The sequence below is a fragment of the Lactuca saligna genome, chromosome 4, assembly GCF_052625555.1.
Source record: "Lactuca saligna cultivar CGN05327 chromosome 4, ASM5262555v1, whole genome shotgun sequence".
Classification (NCBI taxonomy): domain Eukaryota; kingdom Viridiplantae; phylum Streptophyta; class Magnoliopsida; order Asterales; family Asteraceae; genus Lactuca; species Lactuca saligna.
In genome coordinates, this window is record NC_136420.1 from 309,920,334 (window position 1) to 309,945,693 (window position 25,360).

A 25,360-nucleotide genomic window follows, 5' to 3' on the forward strand; every position below is an offset into this window, starting at 1 on the left:
TATGCAGCAGGGTGTTTACGAGACTGAGCTCGAGATTGGTGGGAGTCAGTGGGTGATTCTTTGGGAGCCTCAGCTATTGAGGCTATGACCTGGTCGGACTTTGTGACTAGGTTTAGGGCAGATTTTGCGCCGGCTTTCGAGCTTCAGCAACTGGCCAGGGAGTTTTTGGATATGAGGCAGACGAATGAGACTGTGGCGGAAATCACCGCCAAATTCCGGGAGAGGGCTTTGTTGGTGCCCCAGTATGCAGGTGACGAGTATATGAGGAGGACCCGTTATCATGATATGCTTCAGGATGACATCCGAGAGCATGTTAGTTTTTCAGCTTGCCCCACCTTGGACTCCATGATTGCCAGGGTAAGGGAGAGGGAGATAGATTTGGAGCACATCCGGAAACGGAAAGCAGAGGAGGGGCTTCAGGGAAGAAGCCCAAGGGATCAGATGTGGGGCCAAAAGACCAACAGGGACGGGGCCGCTGCAGGAAATGCGGCAAGACGCACGAGTAGGCGTGCAGGTTGGGATCATCAGGCTGCTACAAGTGCGGCAAGTTTAGGCACTTTAGCAGGGATTGCATTGCTCCGGAAACAGTTATTCAGACATCGGAGTTGTGTTTTCACTGCAACCAGAAGGGCCACAAGAAGGCCAATTACCCCCAGTTGACAGGTTCAGCGCCGGTAAAGGCGCCAGCTCCAGCGACCCTGCGGATCACTGATGGCCGACAGGGCAAGGCAGAGGCTCCAGTGGTGAGGAGCCGAGCATTCCAGCTGACCACCGAGGAGGCACACACAGCACCCGATGTGGTGACGGGTATGATTCTTTTCTCTCTCGTTTATTTATATGATGTTATGATATTGATATATGCCCGGTATATGTATATGTGTTAGGATCGTTCCATGTGAACGGTATCCCAATCCAGGTGTTGTTCGACTCGGGTGCATCCCGATCGTTTGTGTCCCTTGCGCTTAGCAAGAAGTTTCCTGAGTCTTCGGGCATGCTGGATTGTCCTTTGGAAGTAGAGATTGCTGATGATCGATCGGGGCGAGCATCGATGGTATTTCGGGACTGCGTATTGCGTTTGTTCGAGGAGCGCTACTTGGTGGATTTGGTTCCCATTCTGTTGCGTGGTAACAAGGTGATCATAGGCATGGACTGGTTGAGCCCTAATGGGGCAGTGATAGATTGCGCACAGCAGCTAGTGCGAGTCCAGACCCCAGGTGGGGGAGAGTTAGTGATTCATGGCGAGAAGCCACAGCGCGGACCCACTGTATGTTCAGCAGCGAGGGCTAGACGTTACCTTCAGCAGGGATGCGCAGGATATGTTGTGTACGTGATGGATACCCGAGAGGCAGGTAATGCGACCATGAGCGAGGTTCCGGTGGTGCGAGATTTTGCAGATGTTTTCCCAGAGGAGCTTCCTGGGATACCTCCTGAGCGACAGGTGAAGTTCAGGATTGACCTCGTTCCTGGTGCGGCCCCGATAGCCAAGGCACCATATCGGATGGCTCCTCCCCAGATGCAGGAGTTGTCTACGCAGCTACAGGAGCTGCTAGACAAAGGATTCATTAGACCGAGCAGTTCACCCTGGGGAGCCCCGATTCTGTTTGTGAAGAAGAAGGACGGGTCGCACCGGATGTGTATAGACTATCGGGAGTTGAATAAGGTAACGGTGAAGAACCGTTACCCACTCCCGAGGATTGATGATCTCTTTGATCAGCTTCAGGGAGCATCTTGGTTCTCCAAGATTGATTTGCGTTCGGGTTATCATCAGATGAGGGTCACAGAGGAGGATACGCAGAAGACCGCATTTCGGACGCGCTATGGCTACTATGAGTTCGTGGTGATGCCGTTTGGGCTCACCAATGCTCCTGCCGCGTTCATGGACCTCATGAACCGCGTATGCAGACCGATGTTGGATCAATCTGTGATAGTCTTTATCGATGATATCTTGGTTTATTCCAAGATGCAGGAGGAGCATGAGGAGCATCTGAGAGAGGTTTTGGAGACCATGAGGAGGGAGAGCTTGTATGCCAAGTTCTCCAAGTGTGAGTTTTGGTTGCGCGAGGTGCAATTTCTCGGACACCTTGTCAACCAGAATGGGATTCTGGTCGATCCGGCCAAAGTCGAGGCCGTGATGAGATGGGAGGTTCCGAAGTCTCCATCTGAGATTCGAAGTTTCCTAGGTTTGGCGAGCTATTATCAGAGGTTCATTCAGGATTTCTGTAAGATAGTTGTACCCCTAACACGGCTGACGAAGAAAGTCGTGTTCTTTCGGTGGGGACCCGAGCAGCAAGCAGCATTTGAGACACTGAGACAGAGATTGTGCGAGGCGCCCATCTTAGCCCAGTTAGAGGGCGTAGAGGATTTTGTAGTTTATTGTGACGCGTCTATTTCAGGGTTGGGCGCGGTATTGATGCAGAGGGGGCATGTCATTGCCTACGCTTCGAGGCAACTCAAGCCTCACGAGGCGAACTACCCGACGCATGATCTGGAGTTGGGGGCTGTGGTTTTCGCCCTCAAGATTTGGCGACATTACCTCTACGGGGTTCGGTGTACCATTTACACGGACCACAAGAGTCTGAGGTACCTCATGGATCAGCCGAATCTGAACATGAGGCAGCGTCGGTGGTTGGACGTGGTGAAGGATTATGATTGTGAGATCCTTTACCACCCGGGAAAGGCCAACATGGTGGCCGATGCGCTTAGCTGCAAGGCGGCGATGATCAGGGATATTTGCATGAGGATGACCGTGGTGACTCCCCTGTTGGAGTAGATTCGGGAGGCTCAACAGGAGGCTATCAAGGAGGAACATCGGAAGAGTGAACGTGTGGTGGGTCAGGTTTCCTCCTTCGATTATGATAGTCGAGGACTATTGACACTACACCGCAGGGTGTGGGTGCCGTATCACAGAGGCGTGCGCCAAATCCTGATGGAGGAGGCGCACAAGTCCCGATTCTCTATTCATCCCGAGGCGACGAAGATGTATAGGGATCTTCGTCTAGATTATTGGTGGCCCTGCATGAAGCGGGATGTGGCATGGTACGTCGAGCGGTGCTTGACCTGCAGGAAGGTCAAGGCCGAACATCAGAGACCGCATGGGAAGATGCAGCCGTTGGACATCCCGTTGTGGAAATGGGAAGACATCACGATGGATTTTATCACAAAGCTTCCCAGGACTGCGCGCGGAGTAGATTCGATTTGGGTCATCGTGGATCGATTGATCAAGAGCGCCCATTTTATTCCGATCCAGGAGAGCATCTCGGCCGAGAAGTTGGCCGATATCTACATCAGGGAGATAGTAGCACGGCACGGGGTGCCAGTGTCAGTGATATCAGACCGAGATGTGCGATTCACTTCCAGATTTTGGAAGAAGTTTCATGACAAGTTGGGCACTCGTTTGCATTTTAGCACCGCCTTTCACCCGCAGACGGATGGTCAGAGCGAGCGGACCATCCAGACTTTTGAAGATATGTTGCAGGCATGCGTGTTAGATTTCGGTGGTAGCTGGGATACCTACCTTCCCTTGGCTGAGTTCTCATACAACAACAGCTACCACGCGAGTATTGACCGTCCCCCATTCAAGATGTTGTACAAACGGAGGTGAAGGACCCCGATATGCTGGGGTGAAGTTGGCCAGAGGCTCATGGGGAGCACCGAGGTGGTGCTCGAGACGACTGAGAGGATCCAGCAGGTTCGGAGCAGGCTTCAGACTGCTCAGAGTCGGCAGAAAAGTTACGTCGACAAGCGTCGATCCGACTTGGAGTTCCAAGTTGGGGATATGGTTCTCCTGAAGGTGTCGTCTTGGAAAGGCGTCATTCGGTTCAGGAAGCGGGGCAAATTGGGCCCAAGATTTATCGGACCGTTCAGGGTTGTACGCCGAGTGGGCAAGGTGGCGTATAGATTGGATCTGCCAGACGAGCTCAGCCAGATCCACAGCACTTTCCATGTCTCTCAGCTGCGGAAGTGCTTAGTGGATGATTCAGCAGTAGTGCCGTTGGAGGATATTCAGGTTGACAACAGCCTGAATTACATTGAGCGCCCAGTTGCAATCCTCGACAGGAAGTCGAAGGATTTGAGAAACAAAAGGGTGGAGTTAGTGAAGGTGCAATGGCAGCACCGCAAGGGTTCGGAGTGGACTTGGGAGCCGGTGGATGAAATGATGGAGCATTACCCCAAGCTGTTCCAGGATCAAGCAGCAGACTTCGAGGACGAAGTCTAAAATAAGTGGGGGATATTTGTAGCACCTGGTTCCTGGTATGTAAATCTTGATTGAGTATTTCCCTTTTAAGCCTTGGACTCGGCGAGTCATAGGTCCGGCTCGCCGAGTAGGGATGAGACCCGGGACACGTTTAAGTTAGCGACTCGGCGAGTCCATATCCTGGACTCGGCGAGTCACCGCCGTTGGATGAAACCCTAAGTTTCAGGGGTTTGCACCCTATTTAATCCCCCTTTCCGCCCCCAAGCCAGCCCCCATTCACCCTAAGAGCCATATACCTCGTTCTAAGCCTTGTTTTGTGGATTTGAAGCCATTTGGTGTGTCCTCTTGGAGATTGGAGTGTGTAGGGAAGGAGAACAAGAAGAAGAAGAGGAGGTCAAGCATTTGGGAGCAATTTCAGAGTGATATCTAAGGTATGGCTCGTTTCCCCCCTTGTCTCCATGCTTACGGCCCCAATAAAGTCCATCATGGCTCATTTCCAAACTTGTATGTGCATAATATTTCGAAATCAGTTGATTGGTCCCTAGATCCAAGCATAGTTGAGCTCTAGGAGCTCAGATCCACTACCTTTATGAGCCCATATTGCATATAAACCTTAGATCCACTCTTTTGGTGCATTTTGAACCCTAAAAACCCCATAGATGGATATCTACACGTAAAGTTGGAAATTTTACGTGTTATTCATGCTCTAGGAGCTCGGATCTATGAATTACATGGATTGGATTCGAGCAAAATCGCATTTTTAGCTCTTGCATGGAGCGGACTCGGCGAGTCGCTCATCTGACTTGGTGAGTCCAGTCGCGAGTCTCCGGGTTTGTCCCCTTTTTGTTATGTCGAGTCGTGTGGTGAGTCCAGGAGGGGCTCGGTGAGTTGGAAGCCAAAACTCACCCACAGTGGAACTCGGCGAGTCAATGCCCAGACTCGGCGAGTTCAAGGCAATCTCCTTAGATCAAGATCAGACTCGGCGAGTTGTTCATACAACTCGGCGAGTCACAGTATAACTTGTTCTTCGGAAGAAGATGAACTCGGCGAGTTGTTCGTACAACTCGGCAAGTGGGATGAAGGACTTGAACACCAGTTTGGAAGGAGAACTCGTCGAGTAGACGCCTAACTCGATGAGTAGAAACAGAATTCAGGTCAGTCGTTTGGATATGGACTCGGCGAGTTGGGTCAACTGGAAGTTGACTCTGACTTTGACTTAGGGCATGATTAGGGTTAAAATGGTCATTTTACCCAAAGGTCAGTTAGCAGTTTTTGACTAAGTGTTTGGTGGGAATACAGCCGGAGGATTTCCGGAACAGCAGCAGCAGCAGTCAAACTCTTCTCAAAAAGATCAGCAGCTACTCCGAGGTGAGTTACCTTCCAGTAGCGGTGGGTCTAAGGCCACAATGTCGGCCCACCAGTAGGAGATGTATGATTAAATGATTGTCTCTGTGATATTCATCTAGGGTTGCTACTACCTGTGTTATGTTTATGTGGTTGTATGATATGATGTTATGTGCTATTGATAGTAAGGAAGATAGTCCCCAGGTTACCGGTCGATAGGGCCGAAGGGGCAGTCATGCCCAGCCATGCTAGATAGACTATGTGATATATGTGCTATGTGTTAGTAGTAGGGGGTGAAATAGTCCCCGGTACCCGGTCGAGAGGACCGAAGGGGAGCCAGCACCCAGATATGCTAGGCGGTATCCGGTCGAGAGGACCGAAGGGGAGGCCAACACCCAGATATGCTAGGCAGTATCCGGTCGAGAGGACCGAAGGGGTAGGTCGGGCACCCAGATATGCCTGACAATTTATGTATGTTATGTGATTGTATGGTTTGTGGTACAATGGGGGAACTCATTAAGCTTTGTGCTTACAGTTTACAGTTTTGGTTTCAGGTACCTCTTCATCGAAGGGGAAGGAGCTGGCTCGGTAGCGGCACATCATGCACACACATTGGGTTTCGCATTTATTAGATTTCCTTGGGATTTATACTCTGATGTTTTGATTGGCTGTATGACTTGACTTTTGAACATGGTTATGTTGTGATGTAGTTTGGTCAAACAATGTTTTTATCTATTAACATTTTCTAAAGTAATGTTTTAAAAACGAAATTTTTGGACGTGAAAATTGGGTCGTTACACTATTTATTTTGAAGGCTCCTGAACTGATTAAGACTCTTTGCAATTTTGAGGATCCAAGGCTACACACTCTAACACCCATTTCTCACTCCCTGATCTTGATATGACCATGTCTAGTGGCCAACTGGTGGTGAAGAAAGAGAATGCCCCATATTCTCTTTCTCTAAAGAGAGCCTCGATTGATCTGACTATCAAGACTCCGGGATCCCGGAAGAGGAAGTCGGTTGAGTCCTTGGATTTGGAGAACCTCGGGGCGGACGAGGCGCTGAGGAAGTTGATATCTTTTTCTGTGACATCTTGTTAATTAAATAAGTAAATAGATATGATTGATGAACGAATAGTTGCCCGAAATCTGTATTATTTAATGGGGAGTGGGTTTTGGGGGAGCCAAATGTTATAAATTAGATTATTTGGGGGTTAAAGTATAATTTTGGGACTTAATTTGTAAGGATTTATGGAAGTGGTGACTAAAGAGTAAAATTTGGAACTATGTTGAAAAGAATTTGTAAAGGGAGGGGCTGTTTGGAAAATTACGGATTTGACATGATAGGGATTTTTGAAGTTAGGGTAGAAATGGTAAATATGGGATCGAAATTGAAAGAAAAGGATGGATGAGGGACCAGATGTCTAGTTATGGAATGAAGTTATGGGATCCGGGTATATAAACCTATCACCCTCTAAACCCATTCTAAACCCTAACCCTAATGGGTGTTATAGCCGCCAACTTCACCTTCACCTTCACCCTCCTTCTCTAACTCCGGCGCCGCACCACTCGTATGCCGCCTTTCGCCAGCGGTGTCATTCCATTGCTACTGAAGATTTGTTCCGCCACTAGTCATCATAATGGAGCCTCTCAACAACTAAAGCCAATCAACATCGTTGTTGAACAAGCCAAGCTGCTGCCGCCGCTGCCATTTGAGTCCGAGCACCGCCGTCGCATTTCTCGGATTACCGCCGCTGCCCGATCCCATTGAAGAGAAGATGTCGCCGATGAGGTTCGCAAACAGTGACTCCTCGTTGCTTCTGTTCCAGATCACGAATAACCACCGCCACCACCTTGCCGTGTTTTTCTTCCCCATCCCCGTTTCTGGGTTCCAGTCTTCGTTGCCACTCGTTGAGGCTGAGTTGGGAAGTTTCGTTTTCCAGAACATGTTCATGTGTGAGTGTGCTTCTCCTATTGTTGCGTTATCATGTAGTGTGGGTGTGTTGCTGCTTTTGTTGCGCATGTGTGTGTCGTGCGTGTGTGATTTTGTTCGTCGGAAATGTAAAGGGACCACCAAGGCCACCAGCCATGGTGGCTGCCACCATCTACCACCACTGGCCACCACAGGGTGGCTGTGCGTGTGTGTGTGTTTATTTTGAGATTAAAGCCTTGTAAAATGTAAAAGAAAGTGAAATAATGAAAGAAAGGATCCCTAACCACCACCGTGAGGTGGTGGCTGCCGCCTCCTACCGCCACCAACTGCCATGTTGGGTGGCGGTGTGCTTTGTTGTGTGGACTCGTATGGGGTGTTGGACAAAGTGGGCCTGATGGAGCAGTGGGCCCAATGAAGCCCTAATGGGCCTAAGGACTTAACTTTGGGCCTAGTCGGATTGTATTGCCCTAAATGCCATGAAGCCCTAATTTTGGGGATTGATTGGGACCCGCTCTAGAATTGGTTAATAAACTTAAAATATTGATTAAGAACATTGACAAATTAACCTGAAGGCAATATCAGACTTAATGGATTAAGTCCTGAATGGGTTAAGAAGGAACACTTAGACCTAATCATCATTTTATGTGAAACCCTAATTTCATTGGGCTTTAAGTTGGGCATTTCTATTGGGTTTTGATGATTGAGATAATAATGGGCCGTCCAAGAACAAGCAATTGGGCTAGAATAATTTAATGGGCCTAAGGTAAGGCCCATGTAAAGGGTTTGGGCCCAATTTGGAAAATTAGCCCATTGATGGGCCATAGTTTGGGCCTTAATGATTATATAATATTGGGCCATTAGAATGTTGAAAGTTTGTACTAGACTAAATGGTTGGGCCTTTGAATAAGACTATGTTTGGAAAATTGGGCCATATGTTGGGCTTTGGCCCATTACTTGAATATTAGGTCTTTGGGGTGTGAGTTGGACCTTGGGCTTGGAACCTAATTATTAATCGGGTATTGTTTCATGTTGGCAGTTCGAGAACCTGTCAACCAGCAGTTGGGGTTGCATCTGCGGGACTTCAACAGTGCTAGGTGAGTCTCCTCACCATACCAATGGGTCTAAGGAACCAAGGCCGGCCCATTCAGTTAGTTGTAGTGTTTATTGTAGATTCACTAATGATATGTCTGGTATGCATGTATATGTGGTATGCTAGTGATTATATGATATGTTATTGACTATGTGGTATGTGTTATTCTAGCTGTCTTTGCGATACTTACATGGAAGACTATGGGGGGAGCCCATGGCACCAGATGTAAGACCATGTGGAGAGCCCATGGATTTCCTACTAAAGACCATGAGGGAGCCCTTGGCACTTGGATGTAAGACCATGTGGGGAGCCCATGGATTTCCTATTGAAGACCATGGGGTGAGCCCATGGCACTTAGCTGTAAGACCATGAGGGAGCCCATAGCATCCTGGAGTAAGACCCTTGGGGGGGGGGGGGGGGGGAGCCCACGACATTTGTATATGTTTATATGCATGGTTATGTGATTGATATGGTTATCTGATTAATATGGTTTATGTAGTTGGTTTAGCTAATGTGGATTATGTGGTTATGTGGATTGTGTAGGGTATGCTCTGGGGAACTCACTAAGTTTTGTGCTTACGGTTTACAGTTTTGGTTTCAGGTACCAATGATTTGGAAAAGGAGGGCTCAGATTGATCGCAATGCACACACCTTCCGCAATGAATGACTTTGGGATAAACTCTAATAAATGTTTTACTTAATGATGATTTGAAATGTTTGAAATAAATGGAATCAATGTTTTAGCTATATTAAAAATGATATTTTTTACCCTTGATTTTTGGGTCGTTACATTTTCACAATCTGTAAGTATCTTTGTGCTTTTTTCTGTTTAACTTCAATTTACTTATCGTAGTCTTTTACAGTTATTGATCACGCCTCTCAATCCACCGAGGATCTTAAGGTTAAGATTTACCAGGCGGAACATGCCTTGAAAAAGCAAGAGGGGATCAACACTGAGCTTTTGCAGAGGGTGGAGAAGTTGAGTAAGGAGAAAGTGGAGAAAGAAGAGGAGTATGCGTTGGAGATGTGATTGCTAAGGTTAAAAGTAGAAGCCGCTGAAGCCATCTGGGAGGCAAAGATCAAGTTGGCAGAGGATATGGAGAATGTAAGATCCTAGAACACGACCAACTGGCGTGAAGCTCTGGCTAAGTTGATCGGAAAGCATGTTAATGCAAGTTAGGATCTTGCACAGAAAAAGAAGAGAAGAGGTGGCACCATTGTGTTCTCTCCTGATCTCTCATCGATTATTTCATAAGCGCAGGCAACACCATCTTGAAGGCTGAAGGTAGGTAGAACCATAAATATTTGTGTGAGAGAGAAAGGGATATAGAGTCGGTAAGGAAGAGACAACGTAATTTTCTTAAATTAGTTAAATTAGTTATTAGGAAATAATATATTTTATCCCTGATGTACACCTTTGATATTTTTTAAAAGTTTAGAATACCATTAAAATTGCTAATAATTACAATTATTTCATTCTTGATCTAGGTCATTAAATATTTTTAATATAACGTTCCACTTTTAGTGATGATATTTCCAAAAAAACACGAGTTAAAAGAAGCAGTCACAAAGGAAAAAGTATGACAACAATATCTTGTGCGTGGGTGGACACCGCACCAGCACATACCGGTTGGTGTGGTGTTCACATCAGTCTACGGTGTGCGGTGGTGGAGCATCATCTAGTGTTATGACCGAACCTCCGATAACTAATGCATGAACAAGAAAATCAATAACCCGAGTAACCACACCTAAAAAGCTATAACTAGTCATGATCGGGCTTTCCCTATAGGGTTCGAGGTTTTTATCCTTTTTTGACAAATATTATTAGGTGGAACTTGTAAATTATTAACACTGTTAACAAATTTATGTAACCGTGTTTTTCCATCCCGAACCAGGACCCAAAACCTTTCGAGCACACTTCAATAAGCAATAAAAAATATACTTCTCTTTAAACAAGCTTTAACCTATCTCTTATACAACAAGCCTCATAAAACAAAAACCACCATTCGAATCCGTATACACACAAATCAAATCTAAATTCTCGGGGGTATCTTAGTCTTTACACACAAAAAAAACCTACAACACACATTCATCACTCACCCAAAAGGCGAAGGAACAGGAGCGGGTCCCACAAGTGCATCGGACCGCTTAATACTCCCCATACCACAAATAATACACCCAGGAGAAGCCAAAGCCGAAAACTTAGCCCCACAAACATCACAAACATCATACCCAATAGTCGACAATCGGCTAAGTGTAGCACCACAGAATTGTGAAGGGTCTTCAAGTGGGTCGATTGACTTATTGGTCAAACCCCTTTGTAAACATATCTCAATCAAGCTTCTTAATTCCTCTTGTTTACCCGGTGGAGCTTTTGATAAAAGTAATTCAAGCATTTGTTTGGCATATCCGTAATTTTGCACGTCCATGTTTCGTTTGATGGCTGTTCGTATGCAATTTATTCTGTGTTTTGCTTGGAGTGGTAGTGACCCGAGGTGACGTGAGAGTCTTGCCATTTCGTCTTTTGCGCTTATTGCACTTGCACCTTGGACCTTTTGTAGTCGCCCGATTTCCTGAGGGTGGATTGTGTAAATTTGAGTTCTATTTTAAGTTTTAAAAAATTAAATAGTAATAATAAATAATACCTGAAGTAGGGTGACTGCGATTTTATACTGAGCACAAATTGTGGCTTGTGCTTTTACATCAGCTCCACGAGAATTATCCTTTGCTAATGCAAGAAAAGCTTCATCAAAACATGATAACGCATCTGGTAGTTGATTCTGTTCAAGATGCACTAGCCCAGTCTTGAAACAAATCGAAGCACCAGCCCCACGTGGAACCTATTATTTATCACAACAAATTTTAATAATGCATATTCTTTTTCATTTAGTTACGTTTTTGGTCCCTCAATCTACCTCATTTTTGCAATTCACATCCCCAAAAGGTTTTTCTTGCATTTTTCATCCTTATTGGACTTTTTTTTTTTGGTCCCTGGGTATTACAGATTTTTGCAACTTTGTTCCAAAAATTGTCATGTTTTACTTGGAAACCACAAGGACCAAAATTGTAAGAGACGAAAATTCGGGACCAAAACTGTAATTTACTATATTTTATATGATAAAAATTTTTAAAAAGGAAAACTTATCCACCTGTCCAGGTCGCACAGATGTTGGAGGAGGAGGCTCAGAAGGTTTCACTACATTCACAGCTCCCGGACCTTCAAGGGAGCTTAAATCAAGCGGCTGGGTCGACACTGGAGCGTTGACTGCCGCCTGAAGCGGCGGCATGGCAACAGGTGGAGGAGCCATGGATTGTGGTGGCACACCGCCATCCGGAAGTCCAAACGACTCTGTAGAAACCGGAACATTCACAGGCACTTGAGGAATTTCACTAGCGGGAGGCCCCGATGGTCTCCCTTGAGGATTCTGATCGTATCTCGAAAGATAAGTGCCAGGTGGCGGCAACGCAGCTGCCACCTGTAACGACGGAATAGTATTTTGAAAAAAATCCTCCGGGATCGGCCGCGGTCCCACCGCCGCTCCGGTTGACACCGCCGGACCACCCGCTGGAAACACTGGCGGCGTTTGCGTGAAATAACCGGCACCAAACGGATCAATCGGAGCTGAAACAACTGGAGGATTGTTTACCGGTTGAGGAGTATTAATATTAATATTAATATTATTATTATTATTATTATTATTATTAATATTCATTCCGGCTGATGATTTAGTTCTAATTGGTGCACCCAAAGCATCAGCTAATTTAAACTGTTTAGTCGCTTCCTTAATTTTATCCAAATCCACAGTAACAGGAGCAGCGGTTTTTTCCTTTATCTTTATACGCAGTCTAGTTTTGGAAACACCTTCTTCATCGCTACTACTTCCATCGCCAGCTGTCCCATACATCGATTTCTTAAATTCCTCTTCGGCTTTCGCCTGTTCTACGCTCGAATCCGCCTTCGTAAGAGAATCAAGATTCATCAATTGAGATGATGACGTGTCATTAGAAGTGGAAGCAACGACAGACGTGGAAGCAACAATTTTATTATTATCTTTAATTTTCACTAAACTATCGTCGCGAACTTCGACGATATTACCCCTGCCTTTGATTAATCCGAGGTAAACTCCGATGTGGTCGGTTGACAACGAGGGGATACTGCCGTCGTCGGTTCTCATATACGGCATAACTTCAGCCGCCAATTCCCATTGGGGGATGCTTTTTGTGCTCGCGGGTGTTTTAATTACCCAATTGCCCCCGCCCCATTCGGGTCCTTTAGGAACCATGGATTCAGCGGCGAAATTGGCGAAAATACCCTGGGTCCAACCGGTGGAACGGACTCTTAATATTCTTTCACAATAGCGTCTTAATTCTGAATCGGTGTTTTCTTCTTCTAGTCTTTGAGCAAGGCGTCGCATTGCGCTAGGGTTGAGGTGGCAGATGAATAGGTCGAGTAGGCTTTCGTAATCGGATATGACTTCGAATGTTTCTTTTGCACTGTCGAACTGACCATACCTGTGATTTTTATTATTTAATAATTAATAATTTGCTAATTTTAAGAACGTATGTGAGAAAAGGAGGTTGATGGAATTTGTACTTTATGCAGGCGTATCCGAGTTGTCGGAATCGGTGGAATAAATGGGAGGTTGGAGGGCATTGTGGGTAATCTCTTGATCGGAGGAATTCGTCTTTTAGAACAGATAAAGCGGTTGAAAAGCGACGCGCTTTGATGGCATATGATCCTCGTAGCACCTATTCAAACCAAAATTTTGACTACAATATTTGGATAGAATTTTGAATTTTAAAAGGGAAATATAAATTTTTAGTCACCTGAGTAAACTGAGGCCCTGATTGTGACAACGATACAGCAAGATCACCACACACAGGTTCACCAGTCGCAAGAATATCAAGAGATCTTGGAGTAATCCGTAAACTATCAAACCTTTAGAAAAAGAAAATATCCACGTCATCACATAGTCAGATTTTTCAAAAAAGGACTAGAAATAATGTGGATGAAATAAAGATTTGAAACCTTGATGTTATTTGGTATAATATCTCTGACAAGTCAAGCTTCTGTTCAAAATTTTGTTGCATGGTGCCAAATCCAATAAGGAGAGGTTCTAGAAGCCCTACAAGACAGTGTTTTATATCCAAGCCCTTTTTTTGTCTTGGATTTATTTCAGTTGGATTTGCAAGCAATAATCTATCGTTTAAAGTCCCGATTAGCACTGCATTAGGCATGCTGCTGGAAAGAATGGTTCTCACTTTTCCATCCCACCCAAGAACACTGATGGCAGTGGTGGTGGAAAATAAAAGAGCGGGCCCCACCCAAAGAAGAGATCTATAGTAATCTTCAGTTAAGAATCCAAAAAAATTAAAAACTTAATAGCTGATATTTTCAATTTTGGTTCCAAAAAAGTTTTCTTTTGCAATTTCGATCCTTATTTGAGGCATTTGTAACGTTTTTGGAGCGACTATTTTTGGGATCAAAATTGCAAAAACCAGCTATACCCAAGGACCAAAAATGTAATTTATTCTAATTATCTGAAGTAGGTGAGGATATTGAAGGAAGGCCTTTGTCGAACTTTGTATAAGTGCTTGCAAGAATATCAAGGTCAGCAGAGACGATGAGTACTCTCTGTGTAGTTAATATTCCAGCAACAGAGCCTCTAAGAGTTTCTTGCCAGTGAACCTGAAAAATAATAAACAAATTAAAAAGTCAGACTAATAATTTATAAAGTAATTTACAACTTTGGTCCCTGAATTTAACTGTTTTTCCCCCAAAAGTCCTCTTGTGATATTGGTCATATTTTTGAAGTATCCTAACGATTTTGGTAATATAGCATCCTACTTCCATTTCTTTCTATTACAGCATGGAAAAATCACAAAAGGGTAATATAGTCATTGTACTTGGAACAGGGACCGAAAACACAACTTACTAGTAATTTACATTTTTGGTCCCCAAGTTTAGCTAATTTAAGCAATTTTCGTCCCAAAAAGTTCTCTTGCAACTCTGGTCCTTATTTTCAAGTATTCTACAGGCATGATGGGGGGGGGGGGGGTAATTAATTTTTTTTTTAAATATTAAGTAAATAACAAATATTTGTAAAAAAATCAGAAAAGTCTATTTGGAACAAGGATGAAAATCGTAACAAAACCTCAAATAAGGACCAAAATTGCAAAAATGTAATTTATTCTAACTTCTATATGAAATACAGCATAGAAAAAAGTTAAGTTATCAACCTGCAAAACAATCTCATTTGGCTTCAACTTGATTGACTTTTTCCCTTCACCTTTTGTTGACATATTAGGTCCATCACTAGTAGCAATGCTGTATCCTTGAACAAGCTTTCCCATTCCAATTTTGTCCCCAAAACATGCAAACATCAAAGTTGACTCTACAATTCACACTTGACTTTGTAAGCAGTTTACTACAAACAGAATTAAAAAAAAAGAAAAAGAAGAAATTTTTACACTTTTGCTTACCAATTGGAGTCGAAAAAATTCTGTCAACTTCAGTTTCAAAAGTAAACTGAAGTGGGCCCTTGATAGAAGACACATCAAGTTCTTCATATGGTTTTTGATCATCTATCATGTTTTTTTCAGCACCTGGTTTTGGAGAGCCTCCAGGTAATGTATATACAGAAAGCTCAATTTTGTCTTCATCAAGAATGGCAAATTGTCCATCATTTAGCCCAATAAATGCAACATCTCGACCTGAAAAGTTTACAAAAATCATGATTACTAAATTTTATGCACTTTTAAATTTGTGAAAATCCTAAACTGACCTTTGATTGTATTGGCTTTACTGTTGGATGATTGAGAGTTTGTGTTTTCCCAATAAAGTACAACTTCACTTGAAGCACCATTAAACTCATAAACCACAAGAAACAAGTGTTGCTTTCTACTGTGGAGTAAATACTTTCCATGGAACTCAACATGCCCTGGCATCTGAAAGTAGATAACTAAAATCTCAGTATAAAATAAACAGTTTGTGTATTGTTTTGTACACAATTATCAAAAGGACAAAAACGTCATTTTACCGATGGAAAAAGCTTCTTGTAGATGGTTTCGGCTCCAGTAGAGAGATTGTATGCCATTAGGTTTACACCTTCTATGTAAAAAGCTCTGGTGGGATAATGAAGAACACGATTCTCTTTACTGAAGAAATTTAGCTCCAAATGAAGTGGCTGTTACAATGAGAATTATTTTTAGACTTTTTTTAATGTATATCAAAGGGAAAAGTTATATATAAGCCATTATGATTTTTTAATTTTATTTTTTGTTTGCATAAAAGGCGTTGATGTTTGGACTTTTTTCAGTTTCGGCTATTATTGACATACAAAATAATGGTTACCGGTTTTAGTTTGCTTACATGGACAATTTTTAATGAGGATCTGATGTGGCAAGGGAAGCGTCCACATAAGCATGTGTTATACTGATGGACATTTTAATATAACATCACTTTTTTGGTAATTTCAAGGGTTACTTTCATAAAAGACCTTATATTTTGTGGTTTATTCCGGATTAAACCTCGATTTGATTTTTTTTCTTGAAAAAGACCTTGCATTTTTTCATTTGTTCCGATCTGGCCCTTTAAGTCTTTTTTTTTTCAGAAAAAGCTTGTAAAACGTGAGGGTTTATTCAAGAAAAACTAAAAAAGTTGAAGGTTTATTTGGAAACAGATGGAAAGTTGAGGGTTTTTTTCGGAAAAAATACAAGGTTTTTTCAGAAAAAAAAAAATAAAGATGAGGTTTAATTAGGAAAAAACACAAAATACAAGGTCTTTTATGAGATCCTAATTTAAAATACTTATATGGAAATTTCCCTTGCCACATCAGATGCCACCTCATTAAATTTTGTCTATGTAAGCAAATCAAATATAGTATTAACCGGTTTTTATAGGTGAATGACAAGCTAAAATGGAGAAACTTTTAAATACTAATTTGCTTTTATACAAAAATAAACAAAATAATCATAATGGCTTTTTAGATAAACAGCTGATAATGTAATGGCGTTTCTGTAATTTTCCCTAAATTACCTGGCAAACTGGAACATCTTTCAGATAATTTTTAGTATCTAAAATGGTGATAAGAGGCATGCGTGATATTGGGGCACTTTTTGCATGTCCTTCCATGAAATGCTGAAAAAAGCAAGATATTTATTAAATCAGAGAATTTTTTTGAATTTTGATTAAAAAGTTTATAAGTTATGAAAGTAAACATACACTGTACAGAAAAGCCTTCCGTGCTATGTCCGAGATTGTAAGCTGACTGGGCCTAAAGTTAAATTCAAGATCAAGAAACCATCATGTTGAAATCGGCAACACAAATAAAAAATGACTAAAATACCCTTTTGTATGATGCTCTTGTAACTGGGCTTGAAGTTGATGGTCTGCTAAAACTCCTGATGATCCAAGGGCAGAAAGTTTCTCCTTAATTGCAGATGCTATCAAAATGACAAAATCACATGCAATTTAGTATAAAAGGGTAATTTTGTCATTGTTATATACAAAAAGTATTTTCTGAAAAAGTGGTTAAAAACTTAAAGGGTGAAAGAAAAATCACCTGAAGATCCCCTTGCACTTTGCAAAACTGCAAAAAGTTGCTTCCTTCCTTCCCTAGTGTAAGCAGCTTTATTTTTTGCATTGTCGCCACCTGTCATATTCTGCTAGAAAGAATAAAAAAAAGTCAAACTTTTTGATATCACCAATCTATTCATATAGAAAAAGTCAACAACACATAACTGCAAACATCAAAGCTGCTAGATTTAACTTTGGGTGGACTTCAAGACTTCTAATTCTTGGTAATGGATAAACAGTTTCACCCCCTTGCTGTGATAGCAGACGTGGGATATCAATCTGTTCAATTGCTACAAAAGATTAAAAAAAAAAAACAAGATTAATGCATTTTACAAATATATAATAACCATAATGTACTTCAGTTTTAACATTGCTATTGTGGATGAAAATTTAAATACATTGCTTATGTTGTTAAAAGAGTAAAGAAAGTTGCTATTTTTCTGCAACTTGCTCATTATATTAAAAACCAAATGTATCCATTATTATCCACCATATTAGAAAAGAAAAGAAATAATAAACCCTTACATGCAGATTCAAAAAAGTTAGCTTGAACTAGAGTTCTATTGGTATTTGCTGCACTTCTTGTTTTCCAAACTTGAAGACTTCCATCTTTGGATAAGGTAACAAGTACACACAATATAGGAAGCCATGCAACTGATATAATTGGTTGTGAACCCACTTGTGTTCTGCAAAGGACATGTAGATGTATAATTAAAAACTAGCATATAAGGGTATATTTGGAAAACATGTGCAATAAGCTCAAAAACTTAACTAACTTACATGCCAATCATGAAAGGTCTTTCAGTTGAAACATCCCAAGCAAGAAGAGTACCACGCCTATCACCAACAAAAATCCATTCTAGAGTTGGATGAAAAGCAAAGGCTCCAGCACCAATCAGCTTAATGGTGTTATCAACTACATAAGATTGATTACATATTCATATCAAAATAAATGTATGTTCTTTAGGTTGTGGATTAAGAAAGTGTAAACAGAAATTGTTGAGTGTAAATCTTACGTTGTAAAGTGTAGAGAACAGCGTATGTATGGATGTTATAAGCTCGAATCAAACCATCTGCATAGCCCACATACTGAAATGGAAAAATGAAATTGATATAAAGTTGTTTTTAAAGATCAAAAAGAAAGAAAGATTAACATATTTGAGAATGAAAGAATAGTTAGCTTATAGAGAAGAAAGTTTACCAATACAGCAAGGCGTGGATGACAAGCAAGATTGACGATTGGTTTCTTTAAATCTGTCTTTATTTTTGTTGGTGCTCTTCCTCCTTCAACAGTTCCAACAACTTCATGCAGCAAAAAAAAGAAGATTTAGATAAGTGAATTTGGTGATGCTGGACATGATGAAGGTGTGAAGTACTGGTTGTAAAGGATCAAAGATGAAAACTGATGAAGAAAACTAAACCTGTAACACTCATCCTGCGATGGAAACCAAAGAAAACTACTGGTTGTAGAAGGGTTAAAGCCAGATGGACTTCTGTGTCAATTGTAATCCGTTCCATCTTCTTTTCCGGGGAATGCAAAACCCATGTTTGCTCTGTGTCAAAATCACATGATCTGATTGTACAATCCTGCAATAAGTGTATAAAGTTTACATACATTAGAACATCAATACTTCAAGTGTAGATGATGGAGTGATGGATTGAAAAGATCAAACTGTATAGCATCAAGGTTAATATTATAAATTTGTCAATGTTCAGAACTTTTAGCTGTCTATGCATCAGACAAAAGAAGTTCTATTTGATTTGACAGGAACTGTGTTGAAAATCATGAATAGGGGGAAAGAGAAGTTTAGGAAGCTAACCTCAAGTATAGCTACGACTGCATGTCCACTAGTGGGACTATAAGACATTCGAACTACAGGAGCACCAATGTTGATCGAAGATATCTTGCTACCAGTGTATGCATCAAACTCTGCATATACACACAAATTGTTAATACTACGATCATTACTGTGGTTCTATCACTTGAAAATAGTGCCAAGTTCTACAATTCCTCTCATATATTCTACATGTCTCAACGATTAGTAAGCTAAAAGCAACAAGGGCACCGTCCTCTGAAAGATCTATTTTGCTTAAAAGTTGATTTGAACATCCGATTAAACCATAAAATCAAGCATACCAATGATGTAATTTCCAGCAGCGACGGCAACCAACGCTTGACTGGGATGAAATGTGGCAGCGTGAGGCTGGAAAGGTTTCGAACTGCGACCAACATGCCGCAGATCCAAATGCTGCACTGTCGTCCACTCCATCGATCTTTCAATTCTTGATCCCCCGACAAAAAGCAATACAGTCTACATGAATAGAAACAGAAAGAGTGATGAGAAAAAAAAACGATCCAATCAAATCAAAACGGAATTTGACTAGTTAGAAAAAGGCAACACAAACGTGAATACATCAAAGTTACCGATTCCAATCAGATCGATGAGAACTAGTCTGTAATTGTGTGGAATTAGAAGATATTGCTTACCTGTAAATTGCTATGGAGGATGGAAGCTCATATGATGAACACAGCGAGAGAGACAGTGAACGATGACGGAAAAATTGGTGTCTGTGATTAAACGGAGAGAATAATAGAACGGTCCAGCCGGTTAGTTTGATCGTCATTGACATCTGAAAATGGTCCGACCCGACTAAAGCCCATTTAGCCCAAAATACTTGTTAGGCCCAAAACTTTAAGGCTTCTTAAGCAGCTCAATTAGGTTTGTTAAGTAGCCCAAAACACTCTCTTAAATGATGAAACTAGGGACGAAATATGGATTTAGAGGGAATTAGTTGTTCATAATTTTAATTACCATTTTCTTTCAAATTATTTACTAAGTTGTAGTTTGTTTTTCTAAAAAACCACTTCTGATCACTTATTGATGTGGCCCTTCGCAGCTGCTTGTTTTTCAGAAGACTTCTGGTTTAAAAATTGTTGCGCGTGTGTTGTATGACACAGCACTAGACCATTTCTTCAAAATTCAAACATCTTCACACCTTACTCTAATTTACTGCATCAGTCTGCAGACGTTAAAAAACAAACAAACTTTTTATTATATGTTGTAGTCGTTTGGTCCACCTTTTCTGCTACAGAGAGTTGCAGACATGGTCCACAAACTTCAGACATTGTCGTTTCGAAAAAACAAACAGCACCTAAGTAAAACAAAACAAAGTAACAACAAAACAATATTTGAAATGAAGATCATGCTCCAATATGTGAAAAAACTTGTTTGAAATTCAATATTTTATTTCACTAAAATAGATCATTTGTATGTTTTTTCAGAAGATAGTTATATTGTCCGTGGTTGCTTGCTTGCTTAGGTATAATTAAGTTTAAAAAGGATTTTTGAAATGAAATGAGAATAATGGTTAAAAAACATGATATCATATAATATAAAACTAATGCTCGTGACTCGTGATATTCAAATAGCATAATGAATAATATCAAACACATTCGAATCATTGGAATTAGAATATATGAAATGGAAAATGAACATGCTTGGACGAAATCATGGAAAGGGTCGGTGATATCACATCATATTAGAGATTGGTGGCTCGTATAATTCTCAACAATAAATCCAAACTCGTCAAACTAAATATAACATTTAATCATTTATTATGACAAATGAATTGTCGAACATAAAGAGCAATTAAGCTTATATATTATCAAGAAGGTTCATCATTGCCTTAATATCATGAATCTGCACATAAATAGCATTTAATCCAAATTAGACACCCTTTCTATTATTTTATGTGATGTTTTGTTTGTTGACTTTGAATTATAGAAGTTGTCATACACTATTCATAGGCACAACTTATAATTACAATTCATCCCTTGTTCCTTGTCCTCTAAATGGAATACTAATATTGATCACATAGTTAAAACGACTTATATATCCCTACTACACTCATAAGGCCACATTTAAGTTAGCACTCAACTTATGTACATTTCTCCCTTTCTTACTTTGAATGTAGACATGATTGTATAAATTTTCAAAGCAAGCTAAGGGTGGTAAGTTCATCGATATAACTTGAGTAAATTTCTATCAACACAACTTACGCACATTTCTCCCTTTCTTACTTTGAATGTAGACATGATTGTATAAATTTTCAAAGCAAACCAAGGGTGGTAAGTTCATCGATATAACTTGAGTAAATTCTTATCAACACTCAACTTATGCACATTTCTCTATTTTCTTCTTTGGTAAAGGGATATGGTAACAAATATTTGAAAGTTATATTGAAGTCATCTAGAATTACAGTGTTACAAGTTTAGCATACTAATAGAACACCAGTTACACACGAACTTCTATTACAATATATATATATATATATATATATATATATATATATATATGTACAACATACATACACATCTAAACAAAACTAACTAGAGTGTACGTAAGCAAGACTAATTTTAGTTTCCCAAATGATCAAACATGACCCATGAATCTCAAAATAACATCAATATCATAGCACTGCAACTTTTCTACAAGATCTGTTCATGTGTTCTCGATATATAGGGCACCTTCAAGTAACCAACAACCACTTGTTGATGCAATAGCCATGGAAGGAATGTTGGCAGGACACCAGAACTTGGATTATCTCGTCCTTGTTGAACTCCTCAAGACACATCACACAGTCATCGTTCGTGCATGTACTACTATCGTATATTTCCTCCTGTATGATTTCACCATTAAGTTTTGCCTTTGCTTCTGCTTGTCGATCAAGGTGTGCTTCTTGTAACGCTAAAACAACCACAAGATGGTGGAGGACATGGGTGTTTATTGGCGTTTGGGTTGGTGGTGATATTATTCCGAATTCAATATCTTGATCATCATCTTGTACGTGGCCATGATGATGTTTAATGTAACACTTAACACAGACAACACGAGTTAACCAGGTAACGTAAGAGAAGAACCCTACAGTACAAACTATATATATGAGCAACGAATGACTAGTCATGGTTGATGATTAGCTCTGGTTATGGTATAATTCACTTGTAAGTGTGAGTCTGTGATCATATATTTATATATATAATGGGATGAAGATTCAAATAAGGAAAGAAAAACCAAGTTGATCTGTGGCATGTAAGACTAGTTCGTTAATCTCTAGTAGTATTATATAAGGAACATCTTGTTTGATTTATTATATTGAAATGTTTTTTTTAATAATCTTTTTACAATTATAATCTTAAAGGAAACTACCTTCGCGGTATATTGAAAACATATGCTATAAAAACTATAGACTAAACATCACGTAGGCTTAATTGTGGATTAAATCCCAAACTATAAAAAAACCATAAAATGATACAAAATTTCAAAGCAGGATGTCATAAAATGAATCATGCGATGACAAAAAATCATGTAAAATCAACCATGGACTAAAATTCACGATATAAAATTGTCGGAATCAACGAGTTTGCTCAGTAACAGAAAAGGTTGGGGGACAATGTCCCAACTCGCCGAGTTGTATGAACAACTCGTCGAGTCCCCCATAGTCTAAACCCATTCAATCGTTTCTAGTTGGGTTCAATTCTTCCAAACCATAGATATGGTCCCCTAGGACTAAGTTATCACGTAAATTTGCTAACTTTACATTCATGCATGGTGCCATGAAGCTAATAACACCAAAACGCAACTCCTAAAGGGATCTAAGGCATGGATAAGGGCCAAGACTTAATAAAGTTGGAAACTTTGAGTCTCATAAGGATATGGATATCTAGATCTGGAGTCATAACTCCAAAACATGCTTGCATCCATGAATGGTCCCAAAATAGGCTCCTTAAGGCCCTAAACTACTCCATGACGAGATCTAGTAAATGAATAGTCAAGGTATAGACTTTATACCCCAATAAGGATGATTTGACAAAGAACTCTCTAGATCCAAAGCTTCTTCCTTCAACCAAGCACTTATAATGTCCACTTCTTCAAGGAAATACTGAGGAATCACTCTCTTTTCACTTACACACACTCAAAAGGCTCAAGATTATGAATTAGGGTTTTGCTGGACCGGGGGAGGCGATGAGGGAGGCCACAATAATGTGTTAAGGTCCTTAAATAGGGTGTAAACACTAAAAATTAGGGTTTCACTCTGGCAACCCTACTTGTCGAGTTGAGGCTTTTTAACTCGTCGAGTAGACTTCAAGTCCCACATCCAAGATCCGTTTCTACTTGACGAGTTTGGGGCTTCCATCTCGTCGTGTACCTTTGCAAAAATAATTAATTTGGCTTAAAATACATACCGGGATTCGGGCATTACAATGTTTTTATGAGAAACAATCATTTTCCTACCCATGAAAGAAGAAGTAAAAATATATAAGAAAAAGAGAGAATTGCCTTCAAATAAATCACCGATAATCGAAAGATAGCAAGGAAAAGTAAAGAAAATTGAGGAGCTAATCATCCCTATTTATACTGCAAGAATAGCTTATTTGATCACTTATATAGGCTAGTAATTCCCCCATAAAAATTTAAATTATCATAGCCGTTAAGGATTAAATTCAAAATTTACCTTTATCTCTCTCTCTCTCTCTCTTTATTATTTACTTTAAGTTATCCCTTCAATATTCTTGAAACCAACTCACTTATTTTCAGGAATAACTTGGGGGCAAATGTTAGGGCTAGGATCTCGGAACTACTTTAAGACCCTTAAGTCTAAGGATCCTCAAAGGCTCAGGATCCTCGAACCTCAGGATCCTGAATAAACTCCAGGATCCTAACTAATAGTTTTTATTATTTATAACGGCCATATATTCTTTTATCTTTCTCACATGTGAAGAAATAACTAGTCAAAGTCACACTCTCAACGAGTAGTCGTCATAACCATGCAAAATACCTGGAGGACCAACTCAAGCAATGTCTATAAGTTGATCTCGGAGTATCCTCAAATTTTCAGAGTTCTAGTTATCAGCCTTTGACTATCTAAATCATTTGTATTTTTCACACTACACACGATTTTTTGGCAAAATACTAGCACTTATACTCGTGCTCATTACATTTTTCTCTATAATTATTCATTCCAATCAATAAAATCATCAAGGCAGGTGATCATTATCACTTCCCAAGGTTTTATGTTGGAGATCCTAGCAAGGATCAAGGACTTTCCGTGTAATCATTGGTGTAATCTTGTTCTAATTTCGTTAATTACTTCATTAACAACACCACAACATCTCATACACTTTGGTTGATATCCACTTAGTCAATTTTTTAGCAAAACAAAAACCTAATCAATTTTGAATATATGTCACTTCAGAGCGTAAAACTATTTTCTTGAAACTTAAATCAGTTCTGATCAAATGATGCAATTGCAATACAGATCTCAACTTCACAACAAATACCCGATGAAACAATTGCAATGCATATGTGAAACTACACGATATATGCACAAAACGTCGCAAATTGAACGAATACGTGTGACTACTAATGAATTATCTAAAGAAAGAATCTTGATAATGAATTCCGATATATCCAATTCAAACGAGATAAAGATTAAAGAATTCCGATTGAAAAGGAAGAAAGAATAATCGGATTGCTATTCAATATTTGAGGAAATCGGAAACTAGAAGGAGATTTAAAAATGGGCTAATTTACATACATACACTTAACGAAAAAATGATTTGCATGTTTTTAAGGTTTACATGTTAATTAAATGATTGACTGAGAATTTGTTCAAATTCACAATATTTACCATATAAAATCTGTGCAGATTCACACTGTGAATTTGTGCAGATTCATATAGTGAATTTATACAAAATTAATGATTTACAGTGCAGATTCACATTATGAATTTGAACATATAAAAAAAATATTTTTTTATCAAATTTGATATCAATAGAAAGAAGATAAAAAGTTATAAATTTATATAATTTCAGAATTTTTTTTCAATAATAATAAGATCTCTAAAACTTGAAAAAATAATGCTTTTTTTTTGTTTTATTGTTTAAATTGTTCGTTGTTGAACTTTTGCATATATATATATATATATATATATATATATATATATATATATATATATATATATATATATATATATATATATATATATATAACACCCAAAGTTTGGAAAGCCAAGAAAAGAAAGAAAACCCTAATTTTAAGGGCGACTCGGCGAGTCCAAGGATGAACTCGGCGAGTCCGATCGGGATCCGGGTCGAGGAGTAAGTTACCGACTCGGCGAGTCGGCCAAGGTGACTCGGCGAGTCTGGTCTGAACGAGAAAA

General features: G+C 40.2%; 1 protein-coding gene across 1 annotated transcript; it reads right to left on the minus strand.

Annotated features, from left to right (window-relative positions):
- Positions 1 to 10,485: 10,485 nt before the first annotated feature.
- LOC145043941 (Transducin/WD40 repeat-like superfamily protein) lies at positions 10,486 to 19,732 on the minus strand. The gene is made up of 24 exons (XM_078992717.1): positions 19,629 to 19,732; positions 19,278 to 19,452; positions 18,961 to 19,070; positions 18,562 to 18,727; positions 18,342 to 18,442; positions 18,157 to 18,229; positions 17,921 to 18,056; positions 17,666 to 17,826; positions 17,306 to 17,430; positions 17,127 to 17,226; positions 16,911 to 17,007; positions 16,787 to 16,838; positions 16,601 to 16,702; positions 15,603 to 15,749; positions 15,348 to 15,510; positions 15,046 to 15,276; positions 14,803 to 14,957; positions 14,123 to 14,251; positions 13,592 to 13,905; positions 13,390 to 13,501; positions 13,157 to 13,311; positions 11,712 to 13,074; positions 11,208 to 11,402; positions 10,486 to 11,135 (listed from the first exon to the last, which is right to left on the minus strand). Exons 2-24 carry the CDS (start codon positions 19,408 to 19,410, stop codon positions 10,659 to 10,661), a joined length of 4,797 nt encoding a protein of 1,598 aa, XP_078848843.1. The 5' UTR covers positions 19,411 to 19,452; positions 19,629 to 19,732; the 3' UTR covers positions 10,486 to 10,658.
- Positions 19,733 to 25,360: the final 5,628 nt, after the last annotated feature.